This window comes from Bacillus rossius, chromosome 1 (assembly GCF_032445375.1).
Source record: "Bacillus rossius redtenbacheri isolate Brsri chromosome 1, Brsri_v3, whole genome shotgun sequence".
NCBI classification, from domain to species: Eukaryota; Metazoa; Arthropoda; class Insecta; order Phasmatodea; family Bacillidae; genus Bacillus; species Bacillus rossius.
This window is the reverse complement of record NC_086330.1, coordinates 127,237,988-127,258,310: the sequence shown is the minus strand read 5'-3', so window position 1 is coordinate 127,258,310 and position 20,323 is coordinate 127,237,988. Positions and strand designations below refer to the sequence as shown.

At 37.4% G+C, this 20,323-nt stretch overlaps 2 protein-coding genes across 2 annotated transcripts in view; both read right to left on the bottom strand.

The window, feature by feature from the left end:
- The window catches only part of LOC134545313 (protein GPR107), a 66,341-nt gene extending 46,069 nt beyond the window's left edge, over nucleotides 1-20,272 (bottom strand). The window contains exons 1-3 of the mRNA XM_063388575.1: nucleotides 20,092-20,272; nucleotides 19,477-19,587; nucleotides 16,445-16,587 (exon numbers count right to left, since the gene is read on the bottom strand). Coding sequence (XP_063244645.1) covers nucleotides 16,445-16,587; nucleotides 19,477-19,587; nucleotides 20,092-20,178 — 341 coding nt within the window. The 5' untranslated portion in view covers nucleotides 20,179-20,272. The remainder of the gene's footprint in view (nucleotides 1-16,444; nucleotides 16,588-19,476; nucleotides 19,588-20,091) is intronic.
- On the bottom strand, nucleotides 2,862-7,125 carry LOC134545297 (uncharacterized). Its single transcript, XM_063388574.1, has 2 exons — nucleotides 6,693-7,125; nucleotides 2,862-5,350 (listed from the first exon to the last, which is right to left on the bottom strand). The coding sequence occupies exon 2, from the start codon at nucleotides 5,339-5,341 to the stop codon at nucleotides 3,026-3,028; it is 2,316 nt and encodes a 771-aa protein (XP_063244644.1). The 5' UTR covers nucleotides 5,342-5,350; nucleotides 6,693-7,125; the 3' UTR covers nucleotides 2,862-3,025.
- Nucleotides 20,273-20,323: the final 51 nt, after the last annotated feature.

Genomic DNA, 20,323 nt, shown 5'->3' with positions numbered 1-20,323 from the left:
ATGATATTGAAAATGTCGATCCGGACTTGGACCGGTTTCTACAGAGATGTAGGGTTCCCATTCTGGACTTAACTAACGAATTAATTCGCCCCTTTAAAGTTTACGTTTCACTCTCGGCTTCATTTGTTAAGGAATCTGCGGAGGGAAACGAGAGTGAAACTTTTCATTTCACAACTCACTCAACCGAGATACTGCACTCTGATGAGGTAGGGGAAATCTACGATTCAACATTCATTCCGGAAATCAATAAACACGTTAGTGATTTCGGTGCACGTGGCAGTGGCTGGGCTCTAAAAAGATTGATTAACATGGATGTACATGTTTCAAGCTATAGAGTTTTCACGGTTGGCGCAGCGCACACAAAATTGCTGGCGTTTTTGTTCAATAGGAAAGCTTGTGTTAACATTGAGTGTCCCGAGCAGCACTGTTTCCTGTATGCTGTCATGGCAGGTGTGTCGATGGTGGAAGGCAATGTTACTCGAGCCACTTCGTATCCAAATCCACTCGTGTATTTTAATACGAATGGCTTGACGTTTCCCTCCACTCTGCATCAGATTAAAACATTTGAGAGGAACAATGATATTTCCATTAATGTTTACGCTTGCGTAGATTCTAAGGGGAATATCGTTGACGAATGTTTTAGTGGCAAATCTGAATCCTCGATCCAGCCTCTTCGCGTATCCTCTGAGCGAAGAGAGAGACATGTAAATATATTGGCGATTCGTTCGAGTGGCGCGACAGAGCACCTACATTTTGTTTACATAAAATCAATGTCCAGATTATTGCATTCACAATTGTCCAAGACGCAACATAAGAAATGGATTTGCGAGCGCTGTCTTCAGTATTTTACAAGCGAAGACAGATTAAATTCACACAATGTTCTCTGCAGCCAGCATCAAGCAGTGCGGACCTGTTTCCCTACAGAAGAGAACAAGTATTTGCAATTTACAAACTTTGCAAAACAGGACCGCCTAGGCTTTATTGCGTACTGTGACAATGAGTGTTACCTGAAGCCTTTCTCCACCTGTTTGCCCGGTGACGAGTCTTCTAGCACTACACGGGTAAACGAACACGTGCCTTATGCATGTAGCATTTTGTTAGTATGTGGGTACGATAGCTCTTTGACCAAGTATGTGCAATTCGAGGGTGATAATTGTATTGCTGAAATGATCGCAAAATTAGTTTCAATGACACAGTGGGTTTGCGATATTTATTCAAAGATCATTACTATTAAGACACCGACCCCGGCCGTCTCTGCAAGGCTTGCGAGTAAAACACATTGCCATATCTGTCAGAAGGTATTGGCTGGGCAGACGGTGCTCGATCACTGCCATTTGACTGGTGAAATACGTGGTTATGCCCATTCTAAATGCAACCTGGCTTTCAGGTTGCAAAAGAATCAACTCGTCGCGGTTTTTCATAATTTGCAAAATTACGATGCCCACTTTTTAATGCAACATTTAGTTTCGCGGCGGATTGCACAGCCGGACGGTTCCTTCGTTGTGGAGAATCCCGGCAGTGTCAAAGTCCTTGGAGTTACAATGGAGAGCTACAAGTGCATTACAAAATACATACCCATTTCAGATAATGCGCAAGGAGGGATGCGCACTGTGCATCTTAGATTCATAGATTCACTTAACTTTTTAAATTCATCTCTGGAAACTCTCGCTGGCAATCTCACGCCAGATAAATTGAAAGTCACCCGTTCAATGTTTCCAGATGACGCACAGTTTCAGTTAGCTACTCGTAAAGGTGTGTTTCCCTATGATTTTGTTAAATCTAGTGAACAATTGCAGACTGCCTCGCTACCCCCTAAGGAAGCGTTCCATAACGTAATGAGTGGCACGGACGTGAGTGATCTGGACTATACTCACGCTCAAAATGCTTGGGACGTCTTCCATTGTGCCACATTGAAAGAGTACGCACTTAGTTATCTTAAGGTGGATACTTGTTTGCTGGCCGACATATTCGAGTTGTTTCGTTTCGTTTGCTTACAATATTATTCATTAGATTCTGCCCATTACATTACCGCTCCCTCGCTCGCATGGGATGCACTTTTATTTAAAACCGGTGCGCGTCTTGAGCTGATAACCGACCCGGATATATACCTCTTCCTAGAGTCAGCCGTTCGTGGAGGTATAACAAATGTAAGTCGACGTCACGCGAAAGCCAATAATGTTCACATGTCCACTCACGACCCGAGCCTTCCGTCTTCGTACATCTGCTATTTCGATGTAAACGCTTTGTATGCTCACACAATGTTAGATAAACTTCCTGTGGGCAAATTTGAGTGGGTTCCCAGGGATGAGTATGCGAGTTGGGATTTCAACGCCATTGACATAGATGGCGATACGTCATATTTTGCGGAAGTGGATTTGACCTTTCCCGATGATTGTCACGACCGCCTATCAGATCTGCCTCTGGCCCCTGTGAATGGCGTACCGCCAAACGGGCGAATGAGTAAATTATTGTTAACTCTCGCGCCACGTAATAATTATGTTGTCCATGTTAAAACACTGCGGCACTACGTTCGGTATGGGGCGGTCATCGGCCAGGTTCACTGCGTGCTGCGGTTTGAACAGGCGGCCTGGATGAAAGATTACATAACCAGGGTGTCTAGGGAAATGATCATAAAAAATTCCTGTACAATTCCTGTACATTCCTGTACATGTCAAAAATGAAAAGAATACATGTAAATCATACGCGATAAAATTTTACCCCAAAATCATGATAGTACATGCAAAATTGAACAAATGCAATAAATTACTAAATTACTACTGTATGTAATGAGAAAAAGCATTTTAACAAAATGATCATCTAAAGATGCTATAAACATCAAAGACATATGCAGGCCAACCTTCTCACTGGAAATGTTGGAACTTCAAATTCATTATTAAAACATTGGAATTTTTCATTTGTCCTGGTTCGATAGTAATTGTCTTGCAGCTTGTTTGGTCCATAGTCACACTAGTACAAAACTGTGAGAAGTTTAACTGTATAGTGTCATGCAATACACAGCCCTATACTATTTTTTAAGATCTTTCACCTTCTCATCGATGGCAGATACTGCACGCTGTACATCCTCAAGCAACATGAGTTTCTTCGCCTCAAGCTGTTTGATCTCAGTAGCTGCACGTTTTCTTTCTTCCGCTAGCTTGAAAATTTTCTTATTTGCACACTGCTGCTCTGCAAGTGCCTCACTGTACATGGAATAAGCATTCCTCACTGCATGAATCATGGCTTTAGGAATGTCTAGCTTCATCAGTCCACCCGGCTCATTACTAACAAAATCAAAAATACGACGCTGGGCTATGAGTGATGGTTCTTTCAGATTTTCGACTAAAATTTCTTTGTTCACTGAAAATCCTCGTTCGATGTTAGCACTGCCGTGAGACAAAATTAAAAGTAGTTTGACTACTTTAAAGAGGTTCTCATATTCCTTCTTTCCTTCTATAAGCTGCACCCAGAAGGTATCCAAGCGAGTTTCAGACTTAGAGTAGGTTTTCATTTCTTCAATGACATTTGATTGCGAGCAAAGAAACCTGTACTCTCTATCAGCCCTTTCAACAGTGCTAGCTGGCAGAAGATTGGCCGTAAGGAGGTGGTCAAGAGCAGTAGTAAGTTGTTTTACACAACTATCTTTGGAAGAAATATGATAAGGGTTCAAAAAAGTAAGAGCCTTGGTAAGAGAATACTTCAGAGGAGACTTCAGCAACAGGTTACTCACAAAAAATTGCAGGACATTCCGACACTCTTTTCTGAAAATTAAAATATCTTTCTCAGAGGCATTCTTACACTTCCTTAGTGCTGCACGGGTACTGTAACCAAGCTCAACATGTTTCACATCCTTGAGATTTACAAAAGTCTTATCTGCATTCTGTTTGAAAACATCAATTTTGTGAAGAGGAGTTTTCTCAATAATCTCGGTTTTCACAATTCTTTTCATAGCAGTCATTACAATAAATGTCAAACTATCGAAAAGAAATGGTGCCATTGGAGAATCAGACTGGAATTCTACCAAAAATGGTTCAACGTCACTTGCCAGTGCCTCAAAGAAAGCTATTTTCGCTTGCAGGAGTTTGTCTTGCAGGGCTTTACATACAACAGAAAAGCTATTACAAGATGGTTCCTTTGCTGTGGTTTTGACTATGTTGACATATTTTTCAACAAGTGGCAATATTTCCATTGCTCTCCTCGCTACTTTGCCATTTTCAATCCAACGAATTGAGCAAACCCTCAAAGGAAACACGTGTGAGTTTGAAGCCTCTGTATAGTCTCCTCGTCGACTTGGAGCCTCTTTAAACAAATTGTAAAGGGCTCTAAGAAACTCAATTATCTCCCAACCAGATTTCTTGATGCCTGTCTTAAAGGCATTGTGCACTGTGTGTAAACCACAAGAACCAATATCTAGTAACTGTGGGGATTCTGGGTCAGATCTGCTGTCTTGCTGTAAAAGCCTAAGTACTTTGAAATTTACGTTAGGACCATCCATTGATAATTGGATAATCTTCATCATGTCAAATCCTTCCAAGCCAGTTTTCATGGCTTGTAAGAGATCTTCAGCTGTAGCGTGATTCAAAAAGATGGATGTTACATACCTACACATAACTTTATTTACATTTGAGTCCCAAATTCTGACAGACAAGTCCATCTGTTGTTTCTGTGCAATTTTGTTCACACTCTCATCAAAACCCAACACGAAATGTTCACACTCTTTCAAAACACTTTTCAACTTATCATAAAAATAAGGAGCAAGTCCATAAACTATGACATATGAAATTTTATCTTTTTGAAGTTTCATATTGTTTGCAACACGATCGTTGGGAAACATTCGCTTGAACATGTTTACGCTACTAGCAGCGCTGCGTAAGGAGTTATGATTCATCACCGTTTCAAGACACCACAAAGCTTCGGCATGAGTCACATCGTCTTTAAGAAGAAAATTATCCAAACAGCGGGTTGTAGAAGCAGATTTCGGGATTAACGAATCTTCAGCAGGTAGATTCATACTCGCACCAGGAATAACAGCAGCTGACGAAGGTTGAATTACAGATGAAGATGGTAAAGGTGAAGGTTCAGATGCTTTAGATGTTTCAGGGGCAGATGTAGTAGCCCAAATTTGAATTGGCGCTGTCTTATCTACACTACTCACATTTTTCTTATGCTTGTTTCCACTGGCATGGCTTGTAAGAGCTGTTCTTCCCATGGAAGTAATGGAAAAAGTAGTCCCACAGACTGCACACCTAGCAGAGTGACGATCATCCTTGATGTCTTCAACCCAAGGGAATTCTACTTTCCAATCCGTTTGAAACGAAATTTTCCCTCTCACCCGACGAGCCATTTCAAGTCCCTAAAAATTATAAAATTACTATTAGGTAACTTCAATTTTTCATTACCATATTTACTCGTGTGAATGCTTCATACTATGTCTCTAACAAATATGTAGTGTAATCTTTATTCTTTTTGGCCAAAATGTTAATATCTGTAGCAGGTATTGTCAGGTATACAGTAAACCCTATATATCTCAGACCTCGATGTCCCAGACATCGGGTGACGGACAAAAAAATGTTTCAACAAACCACATAATATTGCAAGATAGTAAATTTTATATAATTTCTGGAAGCTACAAGGCACGAAAATTGCAAAGTTGTGTTTACAATTTGTACAAAAGAAATACAGTATGTTTACCCAGGAACGGGACAAGCGCACGCACGTGATAGCTATTTTCTCCCGCCTATTATCACTATTTCAATTTATTACGTTTATCAATGAGGCTATCAATAAAAGAATTATGTTCACAAAATTACTGACTAGTGAAATGTATGTGCGCACGCAGTTTGATGGAGTACTGTGCCTTCCAGAGTAAACAAAAGAACATTAAAAATTTTCTCTCTAAAATATTTTAAGTTTAGAATGGGGCGTTTACACGGGTAAATAAGGTAACTTATTTGTTGGAAAAGTATTTAATTTTGCTTAGGCATAGGGATACGACCTTTGCAAGGAAACTGAACGCCAAACAACGCAAAGAAATGTGTTTTGTCAATGCATACATTATTATATAGAGACCTGAAAAAAGAGTGGTTATTTTTTCTTAAAAGCGGTGTTATTTTTCGCAAAATTTGCAACAAAAAGCGAGGTTATTTTACTTTTATTTGCAATTTTATTTGACTGCATATAATTAAAAAAAACTGAACCGAAACCAAATGTTTAAATAAGATTTTACAGAGATTCTGTTTTGTAATTGGTTTACCTTTTAAATTTAAAACTTAAGAGTATAAAAATTCAAACAGAATATGTTTGAATTTACTTATCAAAAGACAGCAACCTTCCCGGACATTTTAAAGGAGGTTATGAAAATCAGCAGCGGTTAAAATAGGCATACGTAACGCTGTTTCGATGCACAACGTGTAGTTTTTCAGCTAAGCTTGGTACGTGACGATATCGGGTGGTTTTGGTGTTGTATTCTGAGATGGGAAAGACGTGAAAATGCACAAATTCATGCAAAATTCGTAGAAATTTGTGAAAAAGTCTGAAAAAATTATGAAATCGCTTTTAACTTCAAAATATTACAACTCGCGTTATTTTTCGAGTTTATCGCGATCGCGATTTTTTCAGGTCTCTAATTATTAGCAACAAATTCCGCCACCTCTGAATGCAAATATTCCACTTTGGAAAATTAAAGCAGTACTTACGTTTTACTGTAAATACTTAATAATCCACATACACGCATTGCAACGAAACACAAACACTGGATAGCGGAAAACGGCGGCAGAATGCTGTTAGACGGCGCCAGACGTCTGAACGAGAGATTGTGAACTGGTGTGTGTGCGTGCGCTCGCGTGGGTGAGTCACACAAGCAGTGTTGCCAAGTCTATCGCGCTGTCTCCGGGCGCCGCATGGACCTGTGAAGACTCGCGTCCCACTTAAAACTTATTGATAGTTTTTAACGGTATTTGTTGGTCAGCGATGATGATCCAGAAATGAAATGCAGCATAACACGTTTTAATAAAACTTTGTTTTTATCCCCGGATTTATGAAAAATTCCTGTTACAATTCCCGGATTTTTCCTGGCAGTTATAATTTCCGTACAATTCCCGGCTTTCCCGGTTTTCCCGGTCACTAGACACCTTGATAACCTTTAATGCTGAGCGTCGTGCCCAGGCTGCGAATCCCTTCGAAAAATAGTTTTTTAAGTTACTATCGAATGCTGTGTACGGTAAAAGTTTAGAAGATTCTAGAAAACACAGAGACATTCGCATCGCTTCGTGTTACGAAAGTATTTATGGGGCAGCCGAGCTGATTGGTCGTCCGACATTCAAGGCTCGGCAAATCGTCGATGAAAATCTAGTTCTCATATAGTTGCAGAAAGGTTCGATAACCTTCGATAAACCTTTGTACACGGGTGTCGCCATTTTAGATTTGTCAAAATTGATTTATACGACTTTCATTATAACTACATGCAAAAAAAATTCCCTCCACAGTCTCTGCATCTCTTGTACTCGGACACTGATTCGTTAATTTACCACGTTCAGTGTGATAACGTTTATGATTCCATTCGACCCGACTTAGCTTCACATTTCGACACGTCAAATTATGTGCCAGGTAATGATCAACGATTCCCCTTAGTCAACAAGGGTGTAACAGGGGTGATGAAATATGAAGCTGCTAGCAAGATCATTACGGAATACGTGGGTCTTCGCCTGAAACTCAACGCATACAAGATGGAGGATGGTTCTTGTATGCGTAAAGCGAAAGGAGTTAAGGCCAACATAATCCGATCACTTCTGTTCCCTCATTACCTGTATTGCTTGCTTAAAAATTCCCGGATTCTAGGCAGTCAATACCATTTCTGTTCGCGAGGCCACGCCGTGTTTACGGAGCGAGTGAACAAGGTAGCACTGTCTTCAGGAGACGATAAGCGTTGGCTTTCTGAAGACGGTGTCAGCACATTACCTTGGGGGGCATAAAGATCTGTGTCCTTTTAAAACTCGTGCCTCGCCCGATTTCTCCTAATAATTGTACATATTTCCATTTTTTCCTCTGATTACGTTCACCAGTGAGACGAACACTGCTGACGTAACCTCCGAGCAGTGGTTGCAGGAACACAACAGCGCTCACCACTCCTCCCCTGCTCGGAGGGGCTTCAAGTGTATATATATGTGTGTGTGTGTGTGGGGGGGGGTTGAAGGCAAACAACAGCGCTTCTTCCGCCTCCCCCCCACACAAAAAAGAAAAAAACTTATCCCGAGAGGGGTGTGTTCACCTCCCCCCACCGCGCCGCGCCATGATCCTTTCCATTATGCATGTGGAGAGAAAAACCGTCGGTATGTTAAAGAAAATGTGTAGAGATGTTTGAAAAATATATATATTCCCTGTTACCATGATAGGTTGCATATTATTCAATATATCATGATTTAACGTAAAAATAAAAGTTTGTTTCAAGTTGCCTCTCAAAGTATATTCAATCTATCATGATTGAACGTAAAAATAAAAGTTTGTTTCAAGTTGCCTCTCAAAGTATATTCAATCTATCATGATTTAACGTAAAAATAAAAGTTTGTTTCAAGTTGCCTCTCAAAGTATATTCAATCTATCCTGATTAAATGTAAAAATAAAATATTCCCCTGTTTTTTTTTAAATTTATATAAATCGTCCTCTTGATAGGATGCCTGAAATTTGTGTGACGTTCTACAGATCTCCCCAACCCCAGACAAATGGAACGGATCCCATCAGCGTTGGCGGCCTCTTTCTTCGAGGAAGAGGTGGAGGAGGGGGGGACCAGTATACCAGCCGACATTGCGGCGGCCTTCTTCGCAGAAGACCTGCTGGAAGGGCCGTCGTCTCCCCCTCCTCCTCCACCAACACCGCCGGCCAAGACTTCGCCGCTGCTGTTGGTGGCGGGCCCCTCTGGGACATGTCCCTGGGGTCGGCCGCTAACAGCCGACGAAAAAAGAGGGGTCCGGCTACCTGCTACGAAGCAGCAGGTGCCGGCTCTGCCTAGCGGCAAAGTCGTGGCCAAGCTGATGGCTATGGACGCCCAGCGGGGTAGGGGAGGAGATAAAAAATAATTTTTTTTTTTAACTAAGTAATATCGTTGTGTTGACTACATTATTTCAATATCCATTATGTGTTACTTGTGGCTGGTAACTTAGTATGCAGAAAATTAGTAATACGTGTAAAGAACTATGCGGTCATGGTAGACTGGTGTTAAGGTTTAAAACTCGTTTTGTTTGGAAAAATAAACGTACTATTTAATATAATTTTGTAGCAATGCGCTACTCGTAAAAAAAATAAATGCTGTGAGAAAAAAATATATACATACATACATTATAGTTTAACAGAAACATTTTGGTAAACGAGACTATGGCAAAATATTATTATTACAAGTTACTTTTACCTGGTATTAATCAAATGGCAGGTACAGGTAACTAACACACCAGGTAGACATAATATTTTTTTTAAGTGTTGGGGAAATATATATTTTAACTTTGGAAGAAATTATATTTGTATACAGTTCTCTTCGGCTGCAGCCGAAACCCCTCTGCGAGCGGCTTCCCTATGCGGGCGCCAGTGTCTGAGTCATTATTTAAAAATAAAAATAAATGACAATGGGGGGGACGTAGGAAAGAGCGAGGGAATACGTGCCATCGTCGTCTGCGCGGCTCCAACCCCTTGGGAAAAAATATTTTAATTTTTTTTAAATATATATATATATAATGCCTATAAATGCACAATAGTTTTTTTTTTCTTTTAAATGACAAGTGACGTAATAAGCATACTTTTTTTTAAAAAATAAAATTTGGTGATATATATATATATTATAAATAATATTATATTTTTTTAAGTAATTAATACTATTGTATATATTTCATTTGCACAATACACACACTACGAGAGAACATTATGTCTTTAACACAACAAATGTGTTTGAATTCGCTGAAATACGTAAAGTATAATTTTTTTTATCATCACGCTATAAGCATAAGTAATGCCTATAGCTTTTTTTATTTATTATTATTATAGACAGACATGCTACACACCAAATTAAGCATACTATGACTATACTGGTCTAGTACTATAAGAAAACATGACTACACTTCAGTGTGTGTGTTTTTCAAAATTTGGCATCTATGTACTACTACTACTACTATAGTCATAGAGTAGTGGCTGATGAAATAATACTTTTTTTTATATTCAAACTTGAGAAAAGAAAAAAACAATGACTTTAAATGGGGAAGAAAAAAAAAAGATGGCGGCCTGGTGTGCTGTGCTACAAGATGGCGGCCTGGTATGCTGTACTACAAGATGGCGACTTTCAGCAATCGATTGTCATACATATAATATTATTTAATTTTTTTTTTCAAAGTTGGCTGTTCTGGTTACTTCCTAGCAGTCAAAATTATTTTTTTTCCAATGTTGAAATAAACATGGCGGCCGGCCTGTTTTTTTTAATTTTCCCGCTTAGCACTATAAAAAAATAAAACATGGCGGCCGACTAGCAGCCGACACTATACATTTTTTTTTTATTAAATTTCCCGCCGTTTAAATTTGCCGACTAGCACTATAAAAAAAATAAAAATGGCGGCCGCATAGCAGCCGATGCGCCTCGTTTAAATTTCCCGCTTAGCACTATAAAAAAAAAATAAAACATGGCGGCCACCCGTTTTTAAATTTCCCGCCGTTTAAATTTGCCGACTAGCACTATAAAAAAAATAAACATGGCGGCCGCATAGCAGCCGATGCGCCTCGTTTAAATTTACCGCTTACCACTATAAAAAATTAAACATGGCGGCTGCCCGTTTTTACATTTCACGCTTAGCACTATAAAAAATATACCTTCTCTTTAAAAAAATATTTTATAAGCATATATACAACATCTGAAATTATTTTCTCCAACATAGTCTCGTGGTCCTGTGGTTAGCGTGACGGACTAACGATCCAGAAACGAAGGTTCGAATCCAACCGTCGCTTGCCCTCACATTTTTATACTTGTAAAAATAATTCCGGCGGGCGACACTAGCGCTACCTGCCTTCCTCATTTACAAACATACACACACACCCTCACCATCCACCTCCCCCTCCGCAACGTACACGCCCGAAGTTACCCGACGAGATATATCGATCCTACCGAAGTTGGCTCACAATCGATTAGTCAATCCCAATCTTGCGCCGGGAGCCTGTGGCGCCATACATACTATTTTCACCTACTACACCCCCCCCCCCCTTCCACGTGACGTCAAGAACCCCCTGCGGACCCCTCCACGTGGCGCCCGGCAACGCCCACCCGACCACGTGGTGCCCCCCCCCCCCCCCCCCACGTGCTCAGACAAACACCTGTCCCTTTGTTTATAGTGTCCTAGAACCGGCGTGCTCCCCCTACTCAGTGCCTATTGATTCTATGTGCCCAACTTCTGCTGTTATTTTTTCACTATATACAGCTTTGGTTGATATATTTATGAACTCTGGACCTTCATATTTAAAAGGATTCCCAATACGCTTCAATTCAATTTGTAAGATTGAAATAGCTTTATCTTGGGAATTAGCTATTCTGTCGTTGTTGAGATGGTGCTGTGTAACCTCTGGATTCGATGAGCTACCAGTTATTTTCAGTGTTTCTTGAGACAGTCTTTGGAGCTCAGGTGCTGTTAAGAAAAAAACGTGCCAGAGTGCTGGGTTGTTGAGTTATTCCAACAAGTCCTCGGGTCATTCCATGTCAGTTCAACCACACCATAACACCCACCGTCTCAGATTTTGACGAAACTTGGCATGGTTGTTCTATTCATTGATGTAAGTAACCATACCAATTTGTTTTGCTCTATCTCTAATGGTTTAGATTTTACAGCCCCTTAAAGTTTATGGATTATTGGCATTTTGATCATCTGGCCGCCGTTAACTAAATTTGTTGTCCGATGGAAAAAAATTAATATTTTTTTTATTTACTAACCATTTTGTCTGAAAAAAATTTTAAGTTTGGATCAATGTAGCAGGAATAATATAAAAAATGAACAAAACTACCAAGTGTTTATTTGGAACCATAAAAAAATCTCAAAGTGTAATTTTTATGATTATTGATACAAAATGTAGAGTTTTACGGAAAATGGTAAATCTCATAAAGGGAAAAGGATAATCATGAAAGCTCTGTTTTGTTTTTGTTTTAAAAGATATGTTCTACCACATTAAACAGTATGATTCGTGGTTTTTTTACTCCTTTGATAATTTTTTTCACTTCAAAACACTAAAATGAGTTAATTATTTAATTTTGTTTATAAAGCTGCTTTGGCCGCTATTTGCCTGCCTGCCTGTGTTTCTGAATTATATACAGATGATTAAAATCCTACCATATTTTCCTTTTGGTATCCCACACACCTTTTTATAAAATAAATTACCTTACTTGCTGCTTCCTGTTTCCCATGCTGTCAAATCCTGCATTCCTGCCATGACATCAACCTGTTCCCTTTACACTCACAAATACAAACAGAACTGACCTCAGTAATGAGATTGCAGTTCAATTTAAATATAATTATTAAATTACACTACATAAAACATTAGTGTGTTTACTCACACATGCAATACTCCTATGTTATTAAGGCTTACAGTTCTTGCGGTTGTAACACTGTTAGGTCATTGTACTTCAAAATTCTTCTAGATTGTCAAATTTTGATTGGATATTTGTCATACATTCTTGTGAAAACTGATAGGTTCTTCCAGTAATTGTTTTTGGCGGTTCCACCATAGCAATAATATGAGGAATGGGCACAGCACATGTATCTTCTTTCTTGGGCCAAAAAACGGATGGTGATGGTCCGCGGGGATGAAGAAACTGTACCGTGACATCTTTTTGTTCAGCATTTATCTCGTTCACCATGCCAAAGTACCAAAAGCTGTCATAAACACAAGCAATAAAACATCCAGGGTACTAATCTTCTAATTTCACGAGATAGTTTTGCTGAATGCTAAATAAATAAAAAACAATAGCTGCCTTTTCATCCTTGCTAATTCTTCGAGCCTCAATTGTTTGTGAATCATTTTGTGGCTGAAAGTTGTGAAATGATCTTGTCCCTGGAAGAGTTTGAACATCTTTGAAGCGACTTTCCATAGCAAGACGAGTCAATTTAACTGCTTCTTTAGTAATAAAATTGAAACTGATATTTTCAATTCTGGTCTTGCAGAAGTCAAACAGTTCAGCCACTGTTATAATTTGTTTTTCCAGAGGTCGTTTAAGACTTTCCCTCCGAGCTATGCGTTTTACAGTACCCCCTATTCCGTCGCATTCCGTTTTGCCATGGCTGGTCGCTGGTATTGTCAACATTTGAATGTGTTTTTTTCTTGATGCACCTATAATTTCCTTTTTAATAATGTTCACTAGTTTATCCATGTCTTCACTGTTCTGCAACATACTTTTTTCTAACAAGTTTTTTTCTTCTGGTAGATCAACTTCAAGAACAGTTTCAATTTTTGATTTTACTTTTTCATGAACATTTGTAGCTTTTCTTTAGCATAACGTGATTTGCTATGATGACCAAGTGCATGTAATTTCATTGGTGAACATCCAATTTCATGAAAGGAAGTATTTAGCTAGTAAATTACAGTATTTTTTGAAGTTGGTTTAGTTCATCTCTAAATGTTAGTCTTATATCCGTTGTTTGTCCATTCTCGTGCTCATCATTACTATCAACCTTGTCAGCTTCTTTATCTTTTAAAAGTTTATTCCTGCAAAACGCACAAAGTTTCTGACCAGCTTTAACCTTGTACCCTTTTGATAAGATGATTCTACTCTGTTGTACAGTTTAAACACGGAGTGCTTTTTTAATAACAGTTTTATGTCTTTTGAAAGGATCACAACACACCTTTTGTAAAAATTCATACTTCTTTAAAAACACTTTCATGGTGAAGGCAAACAGTTGTTAATTTGTTGGATTCACATCTTAATGTCAAAAGATTCAAATCTTCTTCAGAAAGTTTTTCAATACCTTGTATAGACTTGTCCTTGACATAGTGTAACATATGGCAATCATTTCAGTAGTTTCTCCAACACCACTTTTTCTTCATTGTTCAACAAAACATAACAACAATGCACTTTGGTACTCATTTAGTTTAATAAAAACACATAAATACTATCAATAACACTCATTTACTGAAATGCTTAATTGACTGTTATGTATAAGCACCAATCTTACTTCATTCATGGCAACTGCCTGTGACGGACTGACATGGAAGCTATATTAAATAATGCTGCTGTGAGGGGAAGGCAGGTTCGGACATGCACAAGGTCACACACAGCCCGCCTTGTTCTCTCTCTATGCACGGATTGTATCAGTTGCTGGCCTTCATGCTTATCTCCTGAGAAGATCTTGCATCTGGATCTGGAAGAGGGCGAGCACAGAAGACAGGGGAAGGGGTGCGTGAAGTCCGCAGCCAGGCACAAACACAAAAAAATAGGTAAACTACACTGGCAATTGTTTACATATTTGTGAGTGTAAAGAGAACAGGTTTATGTCATGGCAGGAATGCAGGATTTGACAGCATGGGAAACAGGAAGCAACAAGTAAGGTAATTTATTTTATAAAAAGGTGTGTGGGATACTAAAAGGAAAATATGGTAGGATTTTAATCATCTGTATATAATTCAGAAACACAGGCAGGCAGGCAAATAGCGGCCAAAGCAGCTTTTTAATCAAAATTAAATAATTAACTCATTTTTGTGTTTTGAAGTGAAAAAAAATTATCAAAGGAGTAAAAAAAACCACAAATCTTACTGTTTAATGAGGTAGAACATATCTTTTAGAACAAAAACAAAACAGAGATTTCATGATTATCCTTTTTCCTTTATGAGATTTACCATTTTCCGTAAAACTCTACATTTTGTATCAATAATCAATAATCATAAAAATTACACTTTGAGATTTTTTTATGGTTCCAAATAAACACTTAGTAGTTTTGTTCATTTTTTATATTATTCCTGCTACATTGATCCAAACTTAATTTTTTTCAGACAAAATGGTTAGTAAATAAAAAAATATGAATTTTTTTCCATTGGACAACACATCTAGTTAACGGCGGCCAGATGATTATAATGCCAATAAACCATAAACTTTAAGGGGCTGTAAAATCTAAACCACTAGAGATAGAGCAAAACAAATTGGTATGGTTACTTACATCAATAAATTGAACAACCATGCCTAGTTTCGACAAAATCTGAGACGGTGGGTGTCAAAAAATATTTTTTTTTGGTTGATTTGGTATGGAATGACCCCTGTGACTTTCATCGCTCTATTTTGATGTTCTAATGCCTCATCACAGGCAAGAGCACAAAAGGGTACTTTGGACTTATTTACTACCCAATTCCCCTTTTCGAACTCATGCCATATTCCTGGATCAGATTCTTTCAGATTTCTCATATCAGAAATGTACCAAGCGATCATTCCTGAATAGTTTGTCAAGTCTAATGCAAAGAAGTATTTTACAAAGTCTGCTAGGGAGGAAAGGTGCACATCCCAATTTGCACTCCTGCCAGACCTCAAGAATAGCAGAAAACATTCTATAATTTTCATATATGTTCGTAACATTCGAAATGTTGGTTTCAGTTCTTCCTCTTGTTCATGAAATATCTTCATTTTGTTCAAGAGATCACTCTCTTTGATTGTTGAGAGAAGCTCGTTTAGATGTGTTTGTGCGCCAGTGTCATTGAATTTTTCCCTTAACTCTTGCACTTTTTTGTAAATGCAATGGTAGTTATATGAACAAATATTATAATGGAACAGAACATTTAAATCGCTCAAATTATAGGTATCACTAGACAGTTATTTGAATTCTTGAATCATTCTGCTCACTCGGGATATCGGAAACACAGATTTTTTACAACACATGAAAGACATGCATGACATTTTGGTAATTTTCAATAGCTTTATTCATTTAAACAAAAGTAGCGGTCAAACTACAGTTATTTTTGTAATACATGCCAAGAGATTTATTATGGCCCTTGAAAATATCTTTCCAATGAGCTTTTAGAAAGTAAAATTGCTTAAATAGCCACAAATATATGCCCGTTTCTTTCATTTCAATGGTGGCCATCTTAGATGATGTCATAAATGTCGCATGCAACATATCCGAGAATGTCACCATTGAAATTACTTAACTACATACTTTTACCGACTCAATAAGACCTCCGGTATGTTCCCTTCATTAATCTTGCCACGGGATGCACGATGCTCCCGGACTAATATTCAAGTTCTTGTTTGGCTAGCATCTTTCGAAGTACAAGCATCATGCACCACAGGATCATATATACACAATCATACCATCAGGATCAATGAGTTTAACAAAAATAGTTTACTAAAGACAAGAGTTTTAAGATTGAATCAAGCTACCAAAGGATACCAAACTTTGAAATTTAACATGAATAACTTGTCTGTGGCCAAAACTTTGGTTGTAAGAAGCAAACTCACCGACTGCACTTGAAGTCCAGTATGAAGAAGATCACATCATTGCTGATGTTCTTGTTCAGGTCCTGCAGCAAGCACTTGTCTGGATGGCTGTCCAAGTAGGGGTTCATGGCATCGCTCATCGTGCGGTCCAACGTGAATCCAAACTGACACATAGCACACACACGGATTGCATCTGTGTAGCTAAACAACAGCATGAATATTAAGGGTGTATATCTTGTTCCATGTCATTACTTCATATTTACATTCCACACAGTTAAACTTGCAGACTTTTTGAGTGGTTAAACTTTCACAAGCAAGAGAGTGTGAGAGTTTGAGAGAGAGAGAGAGAGTGTGTGTGTTTACATGGCATACTTTTTGCATAATTAGGTGGAAAATTTGCATTTTTTACATTTTTGTGCAGTATGGATGATGAGAATGAAATAGAATATAAAACTGGAACTTTTTAGGTTTGCAATCAATTTTACTGGCTACTAAGTGATTTCTTTCAGAAATGAATTAGGTATTTAATTTTAGCTAGCCTTTTAAAATACTCAGAAATTTTATTATTTTGAAAGGTTAAATGAAATGAAATAAAAGTTTTTGAAAGAAGTTTGAAAAATACCATGCAGTAGCAAAAAGAACTGCCTTTAAACCCAAAGATGTTCAGTTTTTTTATTCCATTTGGTTCTTATTAGCCATACTGCATAAAAATGTCAAAAATTCCACTTTGCCAGCTAATTACGCAAAAAGTATACACACTGTGTTTTTTTCATTTTGTTGAAGTTCGGCCACTAAAAAACAAGGGTAACCATATTACACATAAAAATAAAATAATGACCTCGAACAGGACATACATAACCCCTTAAGATCTACACACTACTGCTGCCTGCCAAAATATAATTATGGGTAGATGAAGCCAGGTGACACAAAGATTAAGAAACAGATCGGTCCTTGCCTGCTAGCTGTAAAAATTATTTGAATGGATGATATAAAATGTCTCGTGGAGACAAAATGAGAATGGATCATTGATAGAATGAATGGGCAGTAACCAAAGAAAACCCACAGGCCAAAAAAAAAAATTTAAAAAAACCTCAGTTTTAATTCCATAGGAAACTGTCTGCAGTGAACAGGCATTTTTACAGATAGATGAGGTTTTCTCCGTTCTATTATCTTTGAATATTTTGTCCTATGAAGTACATGAAATAACTAAATCTATAAATTAATAACAAAAAAAGTTAGGGCTACTTATTTTGCAGTAGACTATCAGATTAGCTTCAAATAATAATTTTATGGAGCTAAAAATGTATGAGAACGCCTTTAAAAAGCAAATAAATCATCTCTCCTTGACATACTATCAATATGTTTGTTTTATTTGCAGTCTATTTTGTTCACTAGGAGTTGTGAGAGTTAGGAGCAAATGGACAGAGGTCAAAAAGAGTAGGTAGGTAACTCTCATATATGTAAAGAGAATAACTTGGGGGTTTATTTTAATTTTTTTAATTTTTTTACATGGCTCAATAGCAGATATCTGGAAAAATATAATTGCAAACCAAGATTCGTCTGAAGGTGAAATTGCTTAGGCAATACCTAAAATTATTCCACAAATGATGAGAGCTTAATCAAATTACATTCTGTGTGTTTCAACATAAGATTGCCAATACAAATATACTCCACATAATCTTTAGTGATGAAATAAAAACATGTTAACAAAAAACTTTATTCAAAATATCATGAGATATAAATATTCCAACGTATCATTGTCATTTATAACGTGACACATAGCCTAATTTAAATTATTTTTCCAAAAATCACAATACAACGGACATTACGAACAACATAGAAGTCAATGATTGCGCCAAAACAACCAGCAGACGACTTGCATTTGCAACTCTTCCTTAAGAGGAGTATCGAAGGCATTACCCAAGCATATTGCTCTCTCGAGTAAAACGGCCATTCGCCATATACTGTTTCCGGCAAGTAAAACACACAAGGGTGCCCTAAGAGTTAAAAGGTCAATAAGAGACTTCAAGTAAAACAAACCTAATAAGTTACTATGCTTAGGATACATTGATATGTTATAGAATTTTAACCATCGGTAGATAAAGTTGTATTTTCCTTCGTACCAAGATATGTCTCTTGATCCTGTGAGCTAGTGGGAGTACTTTGGTGGTTGTGGATCAGCTACATGGTGGGTGTTACCTGTAGATATGGGTGGCGAATCCCACATTTCACTGGGTAGGTACCTTGCAAGATTTGTATTTAGCCAGAGGTTTCACGACGAATGTGATTTTCTGTAACATTTCCTGCTAGCTGCTAAGGACACATACCCACCTTCTGTTTATTGAGTAAATCTTATGTGGTTTTTATTGCTGCCAGTTGTATGATTCTCCAGGAGGGCCAGATGATTTCAAAAGGGCTAGGTTTTTTCAGGTCTCAGTGATCATAATTAAATAAAAGGTTTGGTTAAGTCAGTTGTCCTTAAATTTAAATACTGCAAAAATGTTAATAAAATATTTACATTTTAACAAAAGTAAATTTTTATTCAAACTATCAAGTCACTACGTTGGTTAAGAAATTAAGGAAACGTGTGTAGTTTCATAAATTCAATACAAACAAAAATAATTTTAAAAAATGTTTAAATTCCTATAAGTAGTAAAGTTTTCTTAGCCAGTCTTGAGATTTTTGATTTAATATTATTTTGATGTTTTTTATGTGATTTTATCCCAACATTTTCCTAGATTTCACAGCCTTCTACACTACCTTCTTTCATAAGAATCAAATGGGAATTTTAAAAATGTCTTTCTAAACACATATGAAGAAAGTGTTAGGAATATAAAAAAAATTCACATTTATATATATGTACATGACAAAATGGCAGAAACTGTATGATTATATAAAATAACCAACAGAATAAAAATCATTTAACTTACTGGTAAAAAAAACCTGCTCATATTATAGCAATACCCTGCAAGGAAATAAACTAAAGTTAAATGTAGATGCAAAATAAAAATATGTTGGTTAATTCAAAATTTACTGAAATAGCATTAACTTACCACATCAGTTTCGCTAAATGGATCAGCATGGAAGTTCGAAAGTGAAACACTAAGATTACCACCTTTGTAGAAGCCAAATGTGCTAAGGGCAATGTATCTCCGTGCATCATTCTGAAAATTAACACAAGTCATTGGAAGTTTTTGAAGTGCCATTTAACATTAAGAAGCAAGTAAGAATATTGACCAATCAACATTAAAAAATTTTTTCAAAGCAAATTTCTGAATAAATAGGTAGCATAATGTGCTCTTAAAAGTAAGCTACTTAATATAAAGGCTTTAAAGGCATAAGTAAAATAGGTGAAGCAACCATTTTCACAGGAGTCTTCTGTGACAGCTGCAGCAGTTATGATCTTCACAATTATGATTAATTGGCTTGTCAAAATCTAGGTCTATAGAGACGAATTAGGGGTGAAATACTAAGTTGTATCAGTAAGCCTAAAACCACTCTCCACCTGACTTAAGAAAACTAATATATCCACATTATGTTAAATTACAGCGCTTCATATTATTTCTCTAGCCATTTTAATTTAGTGCCTCTGTTTTTAACTACACAATAAGTCAGCTTAAAAAGAATTAAAGTAATATGGACTGTCTATAACCTATAAGCTAACTCACCTTAATTTCCAATTTATGTTTTCTGCCTGTAACTACTAAGCAGAAAAGTGATAAGTAAAACAAGAATGTTATTTTTATAACAACCATAATTCGGAATACCTACTGCAAATTGTTTTATTTTCTGGTATACGATGGCTCATTGACAAAATAACACCGTCGTTCGAATGAACTAAATATTTGATTTGTTTTGCTTTAACTTCTCACGGGTTAGGAGAGTCGAACGCAACGAAGT

What these genes read in the sequence shown, in the direction of transcription:
- LOC134545297 (XM_063388574.1), bottom strand. Translation starts at nt 5,341, where the DNA reads ATGGCTCGTCGGGTGAGAGGGAAAATTTCGTTTCAAACGGATTGGAAA.